Genomic DNA, 22,105 nt, shown 5'->3' with positions numbered 1-22,105 from the left:
TTTGGGATTTGGGGAGGCCCCTGGGTCCACCTCCACGACCCACCACCTCATGGTCACAGGACTGGATGCCAGCCATGGAAGAGCTGAGACCCCGATACAGTGTCCGCCCCAGGATTCTGGGGGGCAGGTTCCCAGTTGTCCCAGCTTTGGGGACCCCTTCCCTTGCCTGGTCTGGGGTGTGTGTGTGTGTGTGTGTGTGTGTTCGGAAGGGTTGAGGCACCTGCCAGTGCACCTGCCACGCCCATGTGTCACCCCTGAGGGAGGAGGGAGGGGCTCAGAAAAAAGAGGAAGAGCCAGTGACGAAAACGTTGGATTTTTATTACGTTTCATTACAAAGGATGCAAAGGTACAAAGACAAAAGCGGCCCCGCCAGAGGATGGGGCAGGGACGGCCGAGTGTGCCCTGAGCCGCCTGCCCCCGCCCGCTGCGGCCGCCCACAATCATGGCCCACGGGACGTCCGTGGCAGAGTATACATGCTAGGGTTGGGGGAGAGCCAGCCTGGGCACAGAGGAGCACAGGCAGGAACAGGGCTCGCACCGGCGGGTTTGCATATATCAGTGGGGCCACCCAGCCCCTAGGGGACAGTTTCCTACTCAGGGGCACGGCAGGGCCAGTGGACTTTGGCTGCCAAAGCCCTCCCTCCCCAGGCCTACTGGCCAAGTCCATGGCTAAGTCCCCTCCTGGTGGGCAGGAGATCAGAAGTGCTTGATGGCTGGGCTGGGCAAGGGTTGCCCCCAAATTCCAGAACACTTCGAGATGGGGGCCATCCCCCGACCCCAACACATGCTACCTGTCCCTGGCTCCTGGGGGTGGGGTGCTGGCCAGGAGCCCAGAAGGTGGATACAGGCTCTGGAATCATCAGAGCCAGCACCACCCCAAGGCCCAGCCCCTGCCCCCCATCCTGCCCAGGAGGAGCCCGGGGCCCTGAGACCTGCAGGTTTGAGAAAGTGACAAGAGAGAAACTGAGGCTGGGATCACGAGGCACTCACTCCTGCCCCACCCATGCCCTCAGGAACTCCCCAGCACCCAGGCCTGGGGGTACAACTTACTCCACCTCCTGCTCCCAGGGGGAGAATGGTGTCTGTGGCCAGTGGGGGTGGGTGGACACCTGTGCCACACGGAAGAGTATGGGGTGCCTGACCCCTGCCTGGCCAGGACCCTGGAAGGCCAAGGGCCACAGGGAACAGGACACTTGGCTCAGGTGGAGCTGACTGGGGAATGTCCCAGGGACCCCCAAATCACATGCCGCAAGAGCCCCCAGGAAATGGAGGCCCCTGGTCCATGGTGAATGGGGGTAGAAAGAGACCCAGGTGTCCATGTAGCCCAGGCAGGCCTCCCAGGGTGAGTGAGGGGCCGAGTCTTGCCCCTGCTCTTAGGCTGTGTAGGGAAGGCTCTGGCGCCCGCACGCCCTGGCCCAGGGCACCACATGCGGGTGACGGGGCCAGGCCCAGGGGCATATCTGTGCCATCGGCTTTGTGGCCCTTGCTCTGAGAGCCCCTGCGTCCCACCCCCACACAGAGGGCCCCTCGGCCTCTGAGACGGCTCCATCGGGACCCAGTGAAGGTGATGGGAGCTGCTGTTTTCAGGGCGAGGTGACAGAGGACCCCCGAATACCACTGGACCTTACTCCACCAGCCTCTCCCTGGTCGGAGGGCTCCTTGGAAATACAGAAAACTCAGGAAGCAGGTCGCAGCCCGAGTTTGGAAGGATGTTTGGTTAAAAACCAGCTCAAGGCCCACCTAAGGGAGGCACCAGAGCCCCCTCTAGGGACGGGTCCTGCCAAGGCTGTTCAGGCCTGGGATGCTGGGCAGAAGTGGCTCACACCTGTAGCCCCAGAACTTTGGGAGGCCGAGGAGGGAGGACTGCTTGAGCCCAGGAGTCCGAGACCAGCCTGGGCAACACAGCAAGACCCCATCTCTAAAAAAATAAAATAGAAGCCACCCGGCCTGGCCCCCCATGGGCCTCTGGCAGGCTCCTGTCCCACCTGACCGGGCTCAGGCGAGGTCCCAGCTCACAGCCCCCAAGCCTGACATCCAAGCCCCAGCAGGAGGGATGGATGGACATGGGGGGCCCTCCTGGCTAGGGGTCCTCCCGGGAGCTTGGCCCCCTGAAGAAATCAGGCCAAACACACTGATGCCAACACTCTCCTCCCCAGAGCCAAAAACCCACAAGCAGGGCCCTGATGAGGGCAAAGAACCCTCTTCTCTGGAGGACACAGAGAGAGGCTGAACTTGGGCTACACCCTCTGCCTGCAAGACTTGCCACCCTGGGTAGTGACGTCGGCGAAACAGGAAGGTGGGGACGCCATGCTCTCAGGAGGGAGAGCCCTGGCTGAACTTCGCCGTAGGGGACCGATGTACCCAGCAGAGGGTCTGCAGAAGCCATGAGCACATGGGTGCATGGGGAGAGCAGCCTCTAACCCAGTGTAGACCAAGCATCCGGGCCTGACCAAGGACACAGACGGCGGGTCTATGTACACGCCGCAGCCTCCCCACATGGGCCTGCCCCTCAGGAAGTGGCTCGTCAAATCACAGTATTTTCACATCACAAAGCAAAAGGCTGATTCCCTTAAGCTGTCTTGTTTCAGAAAGTCTTGGCAATTCAAGAATATGTAGTAGTGATATTTAAAAAAACCACACGTACGCACACACAAAAGGCCGTGATACAGACCCCCTGGGAGGCCCGCCCAGGTCCAGGAGGGGCATGAATCCTTCTGGAACACAGGGACGCCTGGCTGCTGGCTCCTGGCTGGGTCCCAGGTACTCGCGTGGGCCCCACTTTCCCTGGCAAGCTCGGACCTCGGTCCACCAGGTTCTCATTGGAAAAAGAACTCCATAATGGACCAAGGTCGTCACGTTAACACAATGTCACTGTGAATCTGGCTTCAGGATGCTGAAAATGGGCCACGGGCCTGGGATGCTCTGAGGTGGGCATCCCTCTTCTCCTATCTGTCCACACCGAAGACCAGAGGACAAGCAGTGGCGCCCGCCGGAGGTTGGACGGATGGGGAATGAGGTTTCCTAGCATGGTCCTCAATGCCTTCTTTTGAAAACCGCATCCAGGCGGGTTGCTTGTAATTTTATTAAGGCCATTTTTTTTAAGTCCTACATACAAGTCTAATGGTAATCAAACTCTCCTATGTACATGTAGTTTTTCTTTAAAAAAAAAAAAAAGTCCCCGCTGTCTGCCCCCAGCCTCTGTCATGGTAAGAGAAAGGGACCTTGACCTGGACAGACTGACAGTGTCCCCCCCACACCTTGGAACAAGACGGCAGCAGGAGCAACGTGACCAGGGAGCCTTCTCCTATGAGTGGCCACTTGGCTGCTCAGACACATGCCAAAGGCATTGCCGGGCAAAGAGAGGAAGGGATGGTTGCTAGGATCAATCCCAGCTCTGAGGACAGAAGCCAGGGTGCCCAGGACCCCAGTGAAAGCAGCGGCCATGACACTACAAATAAACGGACTCAGCAGAAGGCGCTGGCCCGGCAGGCAGGGGCGAGCGAGAGCCGCAATGCAGTTTTGGGGGGATCAGAACAGCAGTTCCTATTCCAAGAACAGCAGAAAACAAAGCCAGCCCTGATGCCTCCCTTGCAGGGCCCGTGGTATGGGGAGGGTCCAGGACAGCTCCCAAGTACCCTGTCACCCTGGTCTTGGAGGTGCTCCTGAAACCTGCCACTAAAACGCACACTGCTGTGTGTCTCCAAGTCCACCTGCCACGACCCTGAGCTGCCAAGAAGGGGCAGCCAGCAGACCACGCTGCCCAAGAGAGGGGGTGTGGGCTAGGAGCCAGAGGGTAGGGTGGAGAGGGGATGAAATGCCAGTTCCACCCAGGTTCTCAGGGAGGGCCATGGTCCTCGTCTCGGGGACCCTCGCTCCCTGCCAGTCCCCCACACTCTTGGGGCAGAGAGGTCTCAGCTGCCACTGGTCATGGCATCTTCACACACACACTCTAAGGACTAGCAGGCACCTCTGGGAGAGGCTGGCAGGGCTCGGTCTTCGAGAGACCCTCAATAAAAGCCAAGGCCCCTTCCCGGAAGTCTGTTCTGTGGCCCTGACAGAGGCACCTCTGCCTACCGTGAGCTCCTGACAAGGCCCTGCCCAGCCTGACCAGCCCTTTTGTTTTGAGATAACTTGGGGTGAAACCCAAAAGCCGGACTCACTGCTTACACTCAGGTGGGTGGCGGGCTGCTTTGGGGCGCATGGCCTCCATTTCCAGTTAGCTTAAAAAATAGGTAAAGTTGGATTTCTGAAATAAAAACATGCTCTCAGGCAAGTGTTGGCTTAAAAGATTAAGCGACTCATCTACAACCAAAATGTAACTAGAAACTAAAAGGAAAAAAAAACCACAATGAAACTCCCCTGGCCACCTCTGCCTGTACCTTAAATTAACAGCATCTATGACAGGACTGGTGACCACAGTGCAGGACAGGAGGGGCCACGGATTGTAAAGCCCCAAGAGGTAACCCCTGCCTCCGCGTTCGACCCCTCACGGGGCCTTCCGGTCACTTCCCGGCAAAGGTGGCCACCGATGGGCCTGCCTGCGGTGAGGCAGGGCTTCGAGGGGATGGAGACAGGGCGAGGAGGGTCGTGGGGGGGTCCGCCGCCCTGCATGCTCTGTCCACTTTGCGCCTGCCCCGGTGGACGCCAGGGCTCTGTGTGTGCTCAGAAATATAAAAGACAGCCGTCAAAATAGTGTTTATTTCACTTTGCGTCTGCCCCGCGCTCTGGCGCCTCCTCCCTGGGGCGGCGTGGGGCTCACTCTCTACCTGACCACGGGCTGGGGATGGCGGATGGGCTGGGGGACCGGGAACCAAGGAAGGCAGTGAGAGCTGGACAAACAGTCGGAAAATGCGCCACGGCCCACAGCCCTGGCGGACCATGCGCGCCCCTCCCCTGAGCCTCCCCGCCACGCCGGGAGCTGACACTTCCCGCATCTTACAGGGGACGGCTCAGGCCCCGGGGCTGGGGGCGAGGGAGCCAGTGCAGGGAGGGTCTGCAGGGGCGGGAGGCTCACGGCCTCCGATCCCAGCCCAGCCCTGGGCGGGCGGGTGGGTGGACGGCCCGGCTCGCGGCCTCGCGATTGGGCTTCGCGGGAGGTGGACAACCGGGGGCGGGCTGGCGGGGGGCGCTTGGCGGCATTGCAAGCTCAGAATCACAAGCTCGGCCGTTGGCGAGGGACGGAGCGCAGCCGTCCCCGGGCTGGGGAGGCGCCGTCGGGACGGCTGAGCGGCAGGGTGCCGGCGTGCCCGCTCACAGGCGGTCCATCCGGAAGGTGTCCTCGGTGGCTGGGTCGGCCAGAACCATGTCGGGGTCGTTGAGCATGTGCAGTCCGTCGAGGGTCAGGGGGTCGATCTTGAGTTCATCCAGGGGAAACTGGCTGTCGGAGTCGAAGCTGACGTCGCCGACCCCGGCCAGAGAGCTGGTCAGTTCTTTAGAGAGGCTGGGGGGGGACTCTCCTGTCACTGGGGGATGGGGTGGGGACAAAAGGCACTGCTTAGCCCTGGCTCCATCGCTCGCATCCATGTGTCGGACCAGGCATGCCCGCCGGGCGACTCTGTCCCCTGGGTATGCTGGCAATGTCTGGGGACATTCCAGCTGTCATGACTGGGGGAGGGGCCAGCACATGAGATGCTGCTCAGCACCCTACAGTGCCTGGACCCCAGAGACCAGTCTGGCCCTAGATGTCAGCTCCAGATGTCAGGAGCACCAAGGAGAAGCCTCAGGCCAAAGGCTGTGTCACTGACGCACGTCAGCATGACCTGGCGGGGGCAGGGACCTCCCCGGCTCCCTCAGCCATGAGGGCTGCTCGGCACGAGTCACTGAGAAGCAGGCTGGAGTGACTGTGGGGACCCAGCTGCTGCTAGGGCTGGAGGGAATCCTCAGTTCCCCCACAAAGACCCGGGTTCAAACCTAGGCTTCCACCTACACTCAGGTTCCAGGTCTGAGAAATGGGGCTGAAACGCCCTGTCTTTCTGGGCCCTTGAGGCCATTGCGGGGGTCAGATTCTGATTCTTCTCCTGAGTCTGAGGCTGGAGCGTCCACCCTTGAATTTCTCGTCAACTGCTGCCTACACCCGCAGGGTGGGAAGGAGGTGCTGGATTCTGCACTCAGAGCCCAGGCCACAGTGGGGGAGCACTAAATACGGACACTTCCAGCCTGGAAGAGGCCGGTGAGGACTGCCAGGGGGCGCATCACCCTCAATCCAGCAGCCCTGACTCATAAGGGAATCATCTTCTTCAGCAGGGAGACAGGATCTGGGTTCTGTGCTAGATGGAGCCGGGTCTTGCTGATATGTGCCATGCAGGACGGGGCTGGCTTGTCCCCAGGAGCCCAGGCGCCGTGCTCAGACTGCTTGGGCGTGGTTGTCACGGTGCATCACAGCCCTGACCTGTTAGCTGGCTGCCCAGGCTGGGCTCACCAGACAGGGCCCACCCCACAGCCGTCCCTGACCCTGGTGCACATTCAGCTGACAAGTCAGTGGCCTGGGCAGTGGGCACCGTGTACCCGGCTGCTTGACCTTTACCCGGGCTGCTTGGCCAGACAGGAGGCCGCCGAGAGGGGAGAGTGACCGTCTCTATCCTATGCACGGGACGTCTGGTCCAGAGGCATCTCCCTGGCCTGGCCTGGCCCGAAGCCCAGGAGTGAGTCAAATTCGGGGGAGAGGGGGTGTGGCCTCCTCGGGCCCCCATCAAGCTTGGGTCACAACCCCGGCCCTGTCAACCCTCCTGCTGCGGGACAGCAGTCTCTGGCTGTCTCCGCACGGGCTGAGGCCCCTTGGGGCGCCGCACACGCGCCCCCGGCCTGGCCTCACCTGTGAGGATGATGTTGGGGATGCCACTGTGGCTGGCGTATCCCAGCTGCTGCGAGTCCGGCAGGCTCCCGTGGCTGCCGGTGAGGCCCATCATGGCCGCCTGCGAGTAGTTGAGTGTGGAGCCCGGGCTGTACAGGCTGCTGGAGCTGATGGCGTTCTCCATCATGTTGAACTGCTCCAGCTGGGAAGGGAGGCACACCGGGCTGTGAGGGCCACCGCGGGCCTGCCCAGCTGGCCACCCCAAGCCCCTGGCTGCTGTGGCTGGCCTGCCCGCAGCTGGGGACTCTGTCCCTGCAGGATGCTCGGCACCCAGGCTGCCAAGCACGAACCCCGCTCCGCCCGCCACCTGGGGCCTCCCCGCCACCCTAGAGACTGGCTGGATGAATGGATGAATGGATGAGCAAATGAGTGAGCAGCTCCAGGCTGCCACCAAGCCCTCTGGATGCCCCCGATCCTGGCCTCCACGCAAAGCCAGCACGACCTCCCGGCAAACCCGCGTGCACGGTCCATGCCGAGGCGCCGCGTCCACAGCCACGGTCCCATCCCTGTCTGGCCCGGCGTTTGCTGCCTGCCCCCCCTCACCCTCTGCCCTCGGCCTCCGCTCTGTAGGTGGGCATAGATGCCAGGGGAGGCAGCGCTAGGCCACCCCTGCCGGGGACTCAGCCTCCATAGCCCGCAGATGGGATGGGGCGGGGGCCGAGGGGCAAAGCTGAGGGGCAGGCACGGGCCCCCCGAGCACGTGCAGCTCTGACTCGCAAGGCCCGGGTCCCAGCGAGGGTCCCAGCAAGCATCTGTCCTGGGCACTGGCCGGCTGGCAGCCTGGGCGCCCGCTCACCTGGTGGGACAGAGCATTGGCCTGCCTGGCTGCCATCTGCTGCTCATAGTACGCGTCCCCAAACACGCTGCCCAGGGTGGAAGTGTGCTGCAGACAGAAGAGAGGCCTGCTGTGGTCACGGCCTGAGGCCAGGTGGGAAGTCGGCACCTCCCAAGCCCGGCTGGAAGACAAGAGGCCCCTGGAACCTCCCAGATGGCAGGAGGCTGATGATGATGCTTATTTTGGGGTTCCAGAAGTGCCCCCCAATCCTGGATGACTTTTTTTCCGCCACCTGCTCCTGGGAGGCCTCTGCAACCCGAAAGCCCCTTCCCAAGGCCCCATCCCCATCTCCTCTCCTCAAGCCTGGGTAAGGCAGCCTCTATCTCCATCACAGGGAAGTTGGGGGCCACAGGGATGAGGAACCCCCACCCAACAGGCCCCAGAGGAGAACCTGTCACCAGGGCCAAGGCGGGAAGTGCCCAGACGTTACATTCAGGACAAAAAGTGCACTTGGTGACTCCTGACAGGAGACAAAGGACACGACGCAGGCCACGTACATGGACAGGATGGGCGCGCAGAGCCAGCCACCAGCTGAGAGAGCACAGGACAGGCACAGGGAGAGCCCCTGCCCAGGGCTGCCGGCCTGCGGGACCCGGGGCCCTACTCCTGCTATCTGAGGCCAGCAGGGCTCTCAGAGGCAGGGTGACAGGGGCTGTCCCTTGACAGGAGCAGGGGGCTAGGGGACCTTATGGGTGGTGGAGACGCTAGAAAGGAGACACTCGGAGCCCCTGCCCAAGAGATGGTGGGATGAGGTCTGGCTGGGGTGTGGAGGCGAGGAGAGGGTGGCTGTGGACGAGGCCTCGGGAACCCCAGCTGCAGTGTGACCTTGTGGCTGCTGGAGGCCTGGCAGCATCCAGGGGGCTGGGAGCTCTGGCTAGTGTCCCCAGGAAGCCACTGCCCCACAGCCATTCTCAGAGCTATAGCGTAAGGCATGTGCCCTATAAGGCGTCCAGGTGAATGTCTCCACAGACCCAAAGCCCTGGCCCTCTCCCTTGGAGCTCCCCATCTGAGCTTTGTTCTAGAGCGATCCCCTTTGTTCCAGGAAGACCCCAACGCCTGAGTCTCTGGCCTCAATCCCAGAGAGGGGCCGGCCACAAACCCACCAGCTGCTCCTGGTGGTCAGTGGGCAGACAACAGAGACAGACACGCTCACCCTGGGGCGAGGAGGCTTGTGAGGTTGGACGTCCCACTCAAATGCCAGAGAAGAGGTAAAAAGGTGACCCAAGGAAGGGAAGGCCAGCACGTGTGGCAAAAATGCTATCTTGGCCCTAAAAATCAACGGCTTCAGGTTTTGGAAACAAGGACCGCAAGCTTGCGGCTTGGTTTGCCCGAGGCGAGGGAGGCAGGCAGGCAATAGGTAATGTCCTGGCTGTCGTAGAGCTGGTCCGAAGCTGGGTCTATCCTGGGGCTCGGGGTGTGGGGTGGGACCAGGCTTCCAGGACAGCGCCTGATCCTGTCCCTGTGGGCTTGGGCTCAAAAAGGCCTGGCATACACAGGGGAACACAGGCTGAGGTTTCCCTGTGAGCCTGCCGTGAGGGCTTGCCAGAAAGGTGAGCCTGAAGTTGGGAGAGAGCCACAAACTGGACCAAATGGTAGCTGCCTGTGGCCCAGGGCCTGGCTGGGGTGCACACAGTGGCTACTCAAGGCAGGACACAGCAGGTGTGGGGTGGTCTGGGCCTGTGGGACCGATGGGTGAGTCCTCGGAGACCCAGTGCAGAGGGAAGGCAGGTCTCGGCTCCACCTAGAACCATCTGCCCGAGAGCCCCGTACTGATGTCCCTATACCTCCATGAGCCGCCTGCCTCCTGCATCAGCGCACGACGGACACCAGACACACAGACATGGGCTTGACAACACCGCCACCTGCTCGCTGCCCAGCAGACTAACCCGCTTTGGCTTGGGGCCCAAAAATTCACCAACCATTCCAGTGACTCTCTCCTGAGAGAAACTGGCTCGACTCCTAATTCCTGTCCTGTCCTGTCTCACATGCAAGAGGGACCTCACTCAGGAACCAGCCCCACCTGGGCTGCCCACCTGGGACAGGCCTCACCTGCCGCTTCTCCAGCCCCTCCAGCCCCATCCCCAACAGTACCACACGACGAGACCAGACACGCTGCCAGAGCCCGAGAGCTCAGAGAGCCAGTGCGGGCAGACCAAGCATGCGCAGACACCAGGCTGACCCCCATACGTCCCTGAGACCACTGCTGCCCACCAACTTGCCTCCAGAACACGGGGCTACAGGCAGTGGTCCCAGACGGCCCTTGGCTGATGGGGCAGATGTCCCTATACACGTGTGAGAGCTGGAGATGGGGGCAGAGGGGCTTCACTGTCCTTGTCTGTGGCGCTCACGGTTTGCCCTGGGACAAGGGAGCCCGAACTCAGCCCTGGAGGAGCGACTCTTTTATCTAGCTGGGAAGTAGGACGAGAGCATCCCCTCTACAAGGGACAGGGATGGCTTCAGGGCCCTGGGCACGGCAGTGGCTGCTAGGGGTTTCTCAGCTTGGTGAAATTTCAGGGATGAGATGGTCCCAGGATAGCGGGGTTCTGGGAAGGCTCTGCTGCCAGGGTAAAAAAAGTTGGCAGCTGGATGTTGGCCTTGTGGGCACCCCTTCTCCCGGACAAATGTTCTAGATGGAATGTGGGGTCTACTGGCCACACCTGATGTCAAAGTACAACAGGAGGAGGCTGAGTGGGGAGCCAGGCTGGCCGCTTCCACTGGCCAGGCAGAACGAAGGGGCATTCCGAGGAACCTGAACCTCGGAGTGGCTGGGGCATGAGCAAGCCAGGGTCCTACGGTGCTGGGTACAACAGGAAAACCCAGGGCTGATGGGTGAGGTTTGAGGCTGACCTCAGTCTCCCGTCTGTGGAATGGGGACAAGGGCCCTGAGACACTGCAGAGTGGCTCAGAGAAGCCTCCTGGGCCAGTGGTTCTGGAGAAACACAGCTGCCTATGGGGTGAAGGGGAAAGCAGGGCTGCAGTCAGCGCCTTCCCTGCGGGCGGGCCAGCCATCTCAGCTGCACCCCCAAGTCGGGGGGGTCCCTAAAGCTCCAGCTCACGCTCTGGGTGACACACTGGGTGTGGAGGGCATTGTCCCTGGGCCACTCAATGAGGACACCCAGGCAGGGCCACAGCCATGGCTAATGTCACTAATGCACACCCCCACCTAGTGTTCAGCAGAGGCAGGCTCTGGCGGCTCCTGGGAAGGACCCTGTGGGGTTCCTGCCCTGGTGCAGCCTGGTAGGTGCACAGCTGAGGTCCGATGGCGTGGACGGGATGGGATGCATGAGGACATGCATGAGGAGCGATGCATGAGGACAGACAGTGGGCAGGGAACACACGGGGCATGAACAAGACAAGCGTGGAGCCCACAGGCCAAGGGGGAGGCGGCGCCCCTTACTTGCGGGGAGCTCCCTGGGGAGAAGCCTTGATTGGAGACTGGCGAGGTGGGAGACTGGTTGGCCGGGGAGCCGGCGCTAGTGCGGTACTGCTGCAGAGCCGGCGCCTGCGATGACAGACAGATCAGCACACCGCAGCCCAGCTGCCCAAGCCCGGGCTCCAGTCCCTGCTTCCCGGGAGCAGCCTGATTAGCCCCCAGGCAGGTCCCCCTACCCCTCACACCTTGGTGATGGTCGCCACCCCACTGGTAGGCAGAGGAGCCTGGACACCTGCAGGAAAGGTGGGTACCTGAGCCCTCTGGGGAGCTGCCCCCGAACCCAGGAAGGAACGGCATGGAGGGTGAATAACTGCCCTCCTTCTTGGAGCTACAGGAGGGTGATCAGAGGGTTGGCCCTGACTCAGCAGGCTCAGAGCCATATAGCAACATGTGCACTCTCATGCATGCACACCCACACAGACACACCCACGTGTACACATATCCACACTAGAATATACATACCCACACATGCACACCCACACAGACACATGCACACACATCCACACACACACGGACACCCCCACACATGTGCACATATCCACACATGAATGTACATGCCCATGCATGCACACCCACACATGCACACACACGCATACTCACACCCACAAATGCACACACAGGCACACATCCACACACAAACGTACATACCCACAAATGCACACATGCACACAAATGTACACACCCACGCATGCACACCCACACCCACATGCACACCCATACCCACATGGACACACCCACGCATGTACACACCCACACACACATATATTCACACACCAAAATGTACACACCGTGTGCACACACCCACACAAGCACACATATCCACACACAAATGTCCACGTATCCACAAATGTCCACACATCCACAAATGTACATACCCACGCATGCACACATGCACACACATCCACATGCATGCACACCCATGCAGGTGCACACCACATACACCCGCACCCACCCACTTGTGCACACCCACAACCCACACACACACACCCCCATGGGCAGGGAAAACCCAAGGCTGCCTCCTGTTCCCGGCTCTCGCTGACTGTGTGCCCTGGGCAGGTCCCCTGGCTCTCTAAGCCCCTAAGTCTGCAGCCCAGCAGGTCTGGCCCACCTCTGGGGGTGGGGACTGAGTGAAGGCCATCTTGCTGGTAGCCCAGGCTCCCAGCATGGCGCAGTCACTATCCCTGCCCTGCTGCAGGACAAACCTGCCTGGGTTATGCCATCTGAGACCTGCAAGGGGCAGTCACTTCCTCCACCTGCTCGAGGGACGAAAGGCCCGGGCATCTCACTGCTATGACCCAGAACTTTCAGAGGCAGGTCGGGCCAGGCCAGGCCCTGGATTCAGACCACTCTCTTGTCCTAGCACGGCCCAGCCATGCTGTGTGCCTGCAGACAACTTGCCTGACCTGTCTGAGCCAGTCACTGAATGAGGCCCAGCCTGACCGGTCCAGGGCCTATAACTGCTGTCTCCCCCATGTCCTTGGTGGCGCCTTCTGGGCAGTTTGGGGTAGGGCTTGAGTCCAGGTGGGGCGGGGTGGGGTAGGGCGGGGGGTTGCGGGTAGCTCGCCTGTGTGGGTGATGGAGGTGCCAGCACTGTTACTTAGGGATGGCTGACTTGGGCCTTCCTGGAGTTGGAAAGGACAAAGGGATCAGAGGGAGATTCTCATTTGGGTGAGTCTGTGCAAAAACTCAGAGTCCCCCCTCAACCCCAGGAGGCTAGAAGTCCTTGAAGTGGGGGCAGGAAGCCGTCTTTCTTGTGTGAGGGTGCTGGACATGGACAGCCTGACCCAAGAGCCCTAGAAGGGCCGTCCCTGCACCTGGCCCAGACACCCTGTGCCTCCAAGAACCACCCAGCTCCAAGGCGAGGCCCCACCTTGGGAGCCTCCCCCAGGACCTTCTGTGTTTCCACCAAAGAAAGGACTTGGGCACTCTTCCACCCAGGGGCCGTGGGTGGTCCCCTCCGTGAGGTCAGAGCAGCTTGGGAACACGGGTGTCTACCCACAGGCTCACCTGCCTGCCCCACCCAGCTCAGGCGGCTGTTCTTTGCAGAGCACACAATGTTTGGAGGACATTTAGCCTGGGGCTGGCAGTCGGGGTCAAGTGGGAGGACTCATTGTGCCCGGAACACAAGTCCCTGTTTCCCTGGATGTGGCCCAATGCAGCTGTTTGCCACCCAGCCCGCACCGCTGGAGCAAGCAGGTGGTCTGGACAGTCAGGAAGGTTTGTGGGTACGGGGTTAAAGCCCAGCCTTTGTCTGCCTGAGCCGGCCCTAGGCAGAAAGTCCAATGGTCTGAGCTGCAGCCCCCAGCCCTGGGCCCCAGGCGCTGTGCCCAACGGGCTGCCGCCTCTTGGACTGGCCTCGTCTTTCCTTCTCTGATAAGCTCACGTCATCCCCGGCCCCCGGCCTGCGCCCTGGCCCTGAGAACGCCGTACTCTTCTTGCCTCCTAGGAAGCCTGGCTTCAGGTGGGAGGGGCCAGAGAGGCCAAGAAGGGGTGCTCGGCAGTTAAACATGGGGTGGCCCACCTTGGGTGGAATCTGGGGCCAGCCACCTGCTCGTGCCTCAGTTTCTCCATCTCTACAGGGAGTGACAGTCTCAGTTTGATTCCAAGGGGTAGCCCCGTGGAGAGGTGGGCCCAGGCAGCGTTCGCTGGGGTTCTGACCCCTGGCCCATGCAGCAGGTAACCCGACTGTTCTGCAGCCCCCGGGCTGTCCTCTACAAGACCCCCAGTCAGGCCCCGAGGGACCCCACCCTGGGCTTACCGAGGCGATGTCGATCCCCATCGATGGCTGGCCAGGGTTCTCTGGGGGGGACTGGGGGAGAGAGGACGGTACCGTGACCGCAAGCGGGGGCGGCTGTGGCCCACGAGTCAGGCTGGCGCTGGGCAACAGGGGGCCGCCAGGGGGCAGGCGGACGGGCGCCTGTGGGGGTGGCGGGGGTGGTGGCTGCTGGGACGCGGGTGGAGGAGGCGGTGGGGGCTGGGGCTGCGGCGGTGGCTGCTGGGAGCCCGCCTGGGTGAAGAAGGCGTAGGGCAGCTGCTGCTCCAGAGACAGGGCGTCCATGGCTACGGCCTGCAGGAGAGGAGAGCGTCAGGCGGGGCGGGCCCTGGTTGTCAGCGCCTGGCCCCCTCGGGCCCCCATAGCCTGGCATGCTCAGCAGGCGAGGTGGAAGGGCCCTGTGATCACAGGCAGCCCCTGGGCTGGGTGCTCCTCACAATGAGGGAGCCCAGGCTAGAGAGGGTGGGCCTCACGCAGGGCCCCAAGGGGGTCAGCTGGAGCTGGGCAGGACCTGACCTCCTCCAGCTTGTTGTGCCTGCACCCGCACTACATGCCGTGCAGCTCAGGCCAGCCCACCAGCTGCAGGGCAAGCCCAGGATGGCCATCCCTGGTGGCTCAGTGAGCAGCCAGCTCCCAGCCCCTGTGGGTGCTGTGGGGAAACCTCAAGTGATCCACTGGCCTTGCCTTCCCAAACCCCCCCACCCAAAGCCTTGCCCACTCTGGGGATGCTGGAGAGGCTGGGGTTGCTGGAGATACCAGCATGGCCCCTCACCAAGGGCTGGCTCAGGCCTTCGCAGAGCTGGAAAGAGGAAAATCAATAAGAGGGAAGTGTGTGACGTTCACTGTCTGTGTGGAAACTCACAGCCAGGGGCTACCAAGCTGACAGTCCTTGGGAAAGGTGGGGTCCCTGCCCTCTAAGAAAGGCTGAGCGTGCCCAGGAGCTATGGAACAAAAACCACTTAGCAGGATGCCCGGCCTCTGAGGACCAGTGGGTCATTTGTGAAGAGAAAGGAGTTTCCAGATAGACGGAAGGGGCAGGTGTCAGATTAAGACAGCCTAGCTCACAAAGTGGCTGAAGACACAGCTGCCAGGAGCCAGCGCCCACAGCTCTGTCTGGATCTTGATCTGAATAAGACAGCTTTGTAAGCAGACAGGAGACATGGGGGCCGAGGGGCGGGGAGAAATGGAGTCCGGGCCGGGCATTGCCAGGTACCAAGGAACTACCATTAACTTCGTTGTAGGTGGACAATGCCACTGTGGTTACATTAAAAACAAACAAGTGACGGGCGCGGTGGCTCACACCTGCAATCCCAGCACTTCAGAAAGCTGAGACGGGGTGATCACTTGAGGTTGGGAGTTTGAGACCAGCCTGGTCAACATGACGAAACTCTGTCTCTACTAAAAATACAAAACTCAGCTGGGCATGGTAGGCACATGCCTGTAATCCCAGCTACTTGGGAGGCTAGCACGAAAATCGCTTGAACCTGGGAGGCAAAGGCTGCAGGAGAGCCAAGAGCACGCCACTGCACTCCAGCCTGGGCGACAGAGTGAGACTCTGTCTCAAAAAAAAAATTAAATTAAAATTAAAAAATAAAAAAATTTTAAAAATGTCAAAGTTCTCTGTTAGGGTTTTTTTGTTTTGTTTTTAAAAAGACAAAATGGATAAATTTCTAGAAATGCACAAATGACCAAAACTGACTCAAGAAAAAACAGAAAACCTGAATAGCCTTATAAGAAGGAGATGAGATTGGAAACTTCCCAACACATTTGAGCTAAGACACAGGTGGCTGCACTGGTGAATTTTACCAAACCTGGGACTACAGGAATTTACCATTACACCCACCTAATTTTACCAAACTTTTAAAGAGGAATTAAAAATACTTCCAAAAAATAGAAGAGAAGTGAACATTCCTAACTCATTCTATGAAGCTGCATTGATTAGGTAAAAAAGAGGGAAGATTCAAATTACTAAAATCAGAAAATGAAAATGGGAACTTTGCTACCAACTTTACGTAAATAAAAAGGATTACAAGGCTGGGTGTGGTGGCTCACGCCTATAGTCCCAGCACTTTGGGAGGCCGAGGTGGGCAGATTGCCTGAGGCCAGGAGTTCGAGACCAGCCTGGCCAACATGGCAAAACCCCATCTCTATTATTTTTTTTTTTAATTAGCCAGGCGTGGTGGCGGTCACCTGTAATCCCAGCTACTCAGGTGGCTGAGGCACAAGAATTGCTTGAAATTGGGAGGCAGAGTTGCAATGAACCAAGATCACGCCACTGCACTCCACCCTGGGTGACAGAGCGAGACTCTGTCTCAAAAATTTTTTTAAAAAAGGGATTACGGTCAGGCACGGTGGCTCACATCTGTAATCCCAGCACTTTTGGAGGCCAAAGGAGGCAGATCACTTGAAGTCAGGAGTTCGAGACCAGCCTGGCCAGCATGGTGAAACCCCATGTCTACTAAAAATACCAAAAAAAAAAAAAAAAAAAAAAAAAAATTAGCCAGGCATGGTAGCACATGCCTGTAGTCCCAGCTACTTGGAAGGCTGAGGTAGGTGAATGGCTTGAACCCAGGAAGCAAGGTTGCCGTGAGCCGAGATCATGCCACTGCACTCCAGCCTGGGCTACAGAGCAAAACTTCGTCTTAAAAAAAAAAAAAAAGGATTACAAAAGAGTATTATGAAAAATTTTCTGCCATCAAGTTGGATAGCAAAGATGAAATGGACAAATTCCTAGACACATACAAACTACCCAAAAAAGTAGACAAGCAAATACAGCAAATTGAAAAATCAAAAGCTAACCTCTTGAGTTTTTTCTTTTTTTTTGAAACAGAGTCTCACTGTCTCCCAGGGTAGAGTGCAGTGGTGTGATCATGGCTCACTGCAGCCTCCACCCCCTGGGCTCAAGTGATCCTCTCATCTTAGCCTCCCTAGTAGCTGGGACCACAGGCGCACACCACCATGCCCAGCTAATTTTTGTATTTTTTGTAGAGACGAGGTTTCACCATGTTGGCCAGGCTGGTCTCGAACTCCTGACCTCAAGTGATCCACCCGCCTCAGCCTCCCAAAGTGCTGGGATTACAGGCATGAGCTACGGCACCCAGCTTGAAAATTTGATAATAAAAACTAAAAGTGTTGGGAGCATTCTCAAGGTTTTGTGGCCTCCTGGAAGGAACAGGAGGCCTTCCGAGAGGTAGAGCCAGGCCTCCACCTTTCCCTTTCCCCCTCCCACCTGCCCCCCACCTTGCCCTCGCACCTGAGTGATGGGTGACAGCGGGGACAGGGTGGGCGATGCCTGCTGACGCCTTGCCTCTGTGCTCAGGGACAGGGGGCTGACGCCAGCTGGGCGGTGCTGTGGAGAGGAGCCAGGTGTGCTCATTCCTAGAAAGGAAGTAGGAGGGAGGGAGAGCAGGTGTGAGACTGATCACTGAGAAAGGGCTGCTTACACTCCCACAGTCACACTGCATGGGAATAGCTCAACTGCTCAGACAGAAGCCCATGGACATGTCCCAACTGCCAAACCTGGGCACCCCCCGGAGGCCCTGATCCCTGACCCGAGGGTCCCACAGTCCTGCAGAGTCTGTTCTCCTTCCTTCCAGGAAGGGGGTGTCTCACAGCCAGCCAACCAGCACATCCCCATCTCTGGAGCATAAGATTGGCCCCCAGATGGGCATGTAACCAGGCTGGCCCAATGAGAGCCTTCCCAGGGGCTTTGGATGGAATTCCAGGAAGGGCTGTCTGAAGCCATGTGTGGGGCATCCTGTGGCGAGGTGAGGAGCCAGCTGAAGGGCTGCAGGGCAGAGGCAGCATCTGAGCCTGCTTCCCACTTTCAGGAGACAATAAATGGTTTTTTTTGGCTGAAAATGGCTGGGGTTGTGGTTAGCTTCAAGCCAGCAGGCCCTGCCCAATGCTGTGGTTTTGCCCACCGCCTCGTGGATCTTGCCCTCCTTCAGTGAATGTGTCCATTCCTGCAGCTGCTTCTCTTGGCCCCCAGACCTGAGCACCTGCTATCCCCTATGTCCCACAGCCACTTCCTCCTCCCCAGACCTGGTGCATTCCCCAAGCTGCAGTGCCACCCATCAGGCTGTCTGAACTAAAGAATGTCACTCCTCAACATCCTTCCCCCTCTCTGCCCTGGGGTCTGACACATCATTCCTGCTGGAGGTCCTGCCAGGAGCCGCCTCATCACCCCTTCCCTCACCCCGGCCCCGAAGGCCCTTGCACTGAGCAACCCAATCCTTGGATTCTGCTGCAGTGATGAAGCTGGGTGAGGTCAAGTTCAACGTGGCAGTAGCTGGGGCTGGCTGGGTTATTGTGGGCACCATGCCAGGCAGGCAACAGGCCCCTCGATGGCAGGAGGACCCCTGCGGGCCTGGCCTGACCCCCATCCACTCTGGAGACTTGGTTCCCTGGTTGGTGAGATGGCGACGATAACAGCCGCCCTCTCCGGTTCAAAGTGAGGCCCTGGTGAGGTCAGGAGCAGTCTCTGAAGAGCATCTGGCCTGCAGTCAAGGCGGGGGTGAAGCCGCCTGACTCACCCCAGGAGATCTGGGCAACAGATTAACCTTGTTCCGGCAGATGAGACGGCGGGTGCGTGGGCCCGTGGGAACACACCCGACAAGCACCGAGGGGAGATGACAGACAGCCTTGTCCGTGCCCAGGGCAGCTGCTCACCAGGGCGAGCTCAGTCACGCCTGCACATCCCCTCGGATGCCCTGGCAGCTCTGCTTGGCTGCGCACTGTGGGAGGAAGCCTGGTGCTGTTGACTGCTCCCCAGGCAGCAAGTGCCCTTTGCAGACCCTGGCGTCCAGGGAGGCATCAACAGAGGCCTGGATGGGAGGATGTGGGGGAAGCCTGCTCAGAGCACACTCAGAGTCACGACCCTGGGCCACTCCCTCATCTTCTCCTAAGTGTCCGCCACTTCGTGCGTCCAGCAGGCTGAGAGATGCTCAGTGCCCAGGTCAGAAGCAGAGGTCGGGCTCGGTACAAAGTAGGGGCAAACGTCAGGAGCGTGTGAGGGTACCGATGTGGGACGACAGGGGCGGGTGGGGCCTGAGGCAAACCAGAGCACTGTGGCCCGTCTCGAGGTGCAGGACATCGGCCATGGCCACTGGGCTGTCTGATTCTTCAAGAGCAGCCAGAAATCTGGTGTTCTACGGGCATTCCCCTGGTTTTTCAATGTTGATTCTAAGTACAGTCAAGCATCACTTAACAATGGGGGTGACTTCTGAAAAAACGCGTTGTCCGGCGATTTCATGGCTGTGCATGAGGATCACAGGGCAACTTACACAAACCTGGATGGCAGAGCCTCTGTACACCTCGGCCAGACGGTAGGGCCCTTGTTCCCAGGCTACAAACCTGTACAGGGTGACTGTCCTGAATACCGTCGGCCAGGCGCAGTGGCTCACGCCTGTAATCCCAGCACTTTGGGAGGCTGAGGCAGGCGGATCACCTGAGGGCAGGAGTTTGAGATTGGCCTGGCCAATGTGGTGAAACCCCGTATCTACTAAAAATACAAAAATTAGCCAGGCGTGGTGGTGGGCGCCTGTACTCCCAGCTACTCGGGAGGTTGACGCAGGAGAATCGCTTGGGACTGGGAGGCGAAGGTTGCAGTGAGCCGAGATCACACCACTGCACTCCAGCCTGGGTGACAGAGTGAGACTTTGTCTCAAAAAAAAGAAAAAAAAAATTAAAAACAGTAGGCAACTGTAGCACAATGGTAAGGACTTGTGTGTCTAAGCCTAGAAAAGGAGCAGTAAGACACAGCATTATACTCTGATGGGGCCACTGCCGATTATGTGGTTTGCTGTTGTCAGAAATGTCAAGATGTGGCGTGTGGCTGTATTACAGATGCACAACTGTGGGCCCACACGAAACATACCATGGGCTGGATTTGGCCCTTGGGCTGCCAGTCTCTAATGTCTGCCCTTAATACAAGGGAGTTTTTAATCTTCCACTGGCTGCAAAGTGAGCTCTCGGCCACCCCTGGAGAGGCCAGTTGGCCCAGGAGGGCGGACGGGAGCCTTGCTGTTGAATTCCTTTTGGCAACCTGGCTCACCTTTGGGAACAGGCACAGAGCCAGCTGGAGGGGAAGTCTGGAGCGGGCAGGGAGAGCTGCCAGGGGAGGGCGGGCCAGGTGTCAGGGCCCGCCCGGCCTCAAAGCTGGGCCAGGAAGGAGGAGCCAGGGCCTGCCCTCCTCCTGCACTCTGGAAAGCAGCCAGGGATATGGGAAATGTAGATGGAGCCAAGCGGGGTACTGTCTCCTCGGCCGCGAAGGCCTCTGTCTTCCTTCCTGAGGGAGCTCACGTTCTGACTGGCGGGTGGGTTTGCGAGGAGGGAGGGGGCCACCTTCGTGTGTGCCAGGGGCCGGCAGCTCGGCTTGATTTAAAAGGCGTCCAGAAAGCAAAGCCCCTGCCAGGCGAGCTGCTTGGGCGGCAGGTTCACAAACAACCCAACACATGTCAGGCATTACCGGGCCGCTCTGGCCAGCGCCAGCTCCAGCTTCCACATATGTTGTGTGTTTCCTTGTGCTCGTTTAGACTGGGTGCCGGCTGGAGGTGCGCAGCTCCCGGGCGGGCGCTGGGGACCTGCCAAGGACCCTCCAGCGGGAAGGGGGCCATGTGCTCTGGTGGCCGTGAAGAGATGTGAGGGGAAAAGCAGGGGCTGGGAGATGGCGGCTTCTATGCGGGGCAGGGGTACCTGCAGCCCCAGCGCTGACCTTCAGCTTTCTGGTTCTGCGCAGGTGCGTGTGGATGCCGCTTGCCTGGCCCTGTCTATCTGGAGACAATGAAGAAGGCTCCTCCGAATCGGCTGTGTTTTCTGGGCCTTCTCTGGTGCCCTCTGTCCAGTGGCAGAGCCCCGCGGGCCCAGGGCCCAGGGGCCAGGTGTGGGAGTCAGAATGCAGCCTCAATGCGCTCGGGCTGGGGCCCTGTTCCCTCTTCACTATTCTAGTCCCCATGCCCTCCTCCAAAAAACCCAGGAACATTCACGCCACCCTCCACGCCCCTTGCCTGCCCCTGGCCCTGCTGGCACCAAAGCCAGGAACGCCTCCAGGCTCCTCCCTCTCCTTCACTCCCTGCATCAACCCAGCTCCCAGGCTGGCCAATTTCACCCTGGAGTCTCCAGGCAGAGCCCCCAATTGGGGTGCTGTCCTGCTCCAGTGGCCGCCCCTCCCAAAAGCTCCTTCTTCCAGGGCAGCCAGGGGGACTCCGCCAGTTACAAATGTAAGCATGTGACTGTCTCATGGAAAGCCCTGCCTGGTGCTGCCTTCCAAGCCTGGGGCAGAGGCAGGATGGGCTGGTGGAGTGGGCCGGGGCCGGTTCATTCTCCAGCTCTGGGGCAAGACAGAGCACAGCAAGGTGGCGTCTGTCACCCCCACCCCCAGTGCATCCCCCACAGCCCCTCCAGCCTGTCCCACCCCCCAGGCCTAGTTGGAGCCACGCCATTTCTCCTCCTTGGAAGCCAGGTGCCTGCCACCCCCAGGATGCAGCCAATGGGGACGCAGACAACAGCTAAGGACGGAGCAGCAACGTGGGCCAGGGCAGGGGTGCAGGAAAGCAACGCGGCAGTAGAGGCCAGGGCCGGGACAGCCTTGCCAAGGGGACTAGCTCTGACCAGGGCAGGGCAGGGCAGGGGAGGGAGGGAGGCCTGCAGCCTCCTGGAGAGGAAGGACTACATGTGCAGAGGCCCTGAGGTGGGACTGGGGCTAAGTTCAGAGGGTGGAGGGTGGGCCAGGGTGGACATCCCAGACCCTGGAGGCCTCAGGCTTTCACTGAGAGGGAGCTGGGGGCCGTGCGAGGTCCCAAGTGGAGGAAGCCATGGCTGGTGGCTGTTCTAGGTGGGGAGGGGGCTGGGGGCCTGGGGAGAGGAGCCAGGTCAGGCCAGATCCTGAGGGCGGAGCCGACAGGACACGCTGACAATGGGTCAGGTCCACGTCCGGGAAAGGACAGAGGAGTTGGGGGACACCTCTGCAATCAGTGCAGCCACAGGAGGGGGTCCCGGGGGAGCAGGGCAGCAGCAGCACCAGGAGCTATTGGGACGGGCGAGGGGCCTGTGCAACGTCCCTGTGGATGTGGCTGAGGAAGAAAGGAGTGTGGAGCTGGAGACGGTTGGGGGTGGTGGTGCTGGGATGTGACAAGTAGGTGGTCGCTGTCAGATGTCGGGTGGAGGAAGCAGGTCAGGCCTGGTCCTGCCCCCCAATGAGGGGCTGGGGGCGAG

General features: G+C 59.9%; 1 protein-coding gene across 5 annotated transcripts in view; it reads right to left on the bottom strand.

The window, feature by feature from the left end:
• Positions 1-297: 297 nt before the first annotated feature.
• Positions 298-22,105, bottom strand: part of CRTC1 (CREB regulated transcription coactivator 1) — a 99,424-nt gene continuing 77,616 nt past the window's right edge. For 2 of the 5 annotated variants that reach the window (XM_008971020.4, XM_003817748.4), the window contains 6 exons: positions 17,145-17,269; positions 13,877-14,185; positions 11,083-11,187; positions 7,647-7,733; positions 6,812-6,992; positions 298-5,462 (listed from right to left, as the gene is read on the bottom strand). In XM_008971020.4, the coding sequence (XP_008969268.2) occupies positions 5,251-5,462; positions 6,812-6,992; positions 7,647-7,733; positions 11,083-11,187; positions 13,877-14,185; positions 17,145-17,269 (1,019 nt within the window). In that variant the 3' untranslated portion in view covers positions 298-5,250. The remainder of the gene's footprint in view (positions 5,463-6,811; positions 6,993-7,646; positions 7,734-11,082; positions 11,188-13,876; positions 14,186-17,144; positions 17,270-22,105) is intronic. The other 3 variants (XM_063600037.1, XM_063600038.1, XM_008971021.4) reach the window with 2 other exon arrangements.

This window comes from Pan paniscus, chromosome 20 (genome assembly GCF_029289425.2).
Source record: "Pan paniscus chromosome 20, NHGRI_mPanPan1-v2.0_pri, whole genome shotgun sequence".
NCBI lineage: Eukaryota > Metazoa > Chordata > Mammalia > Primates > Hominidae > Pan > Pan paniscus.
The sequence above is the reverse complement of the archived record's forward strand: the minus strand, read 5'-3'. Positions and strand labels throughout refer to the sequence as shown.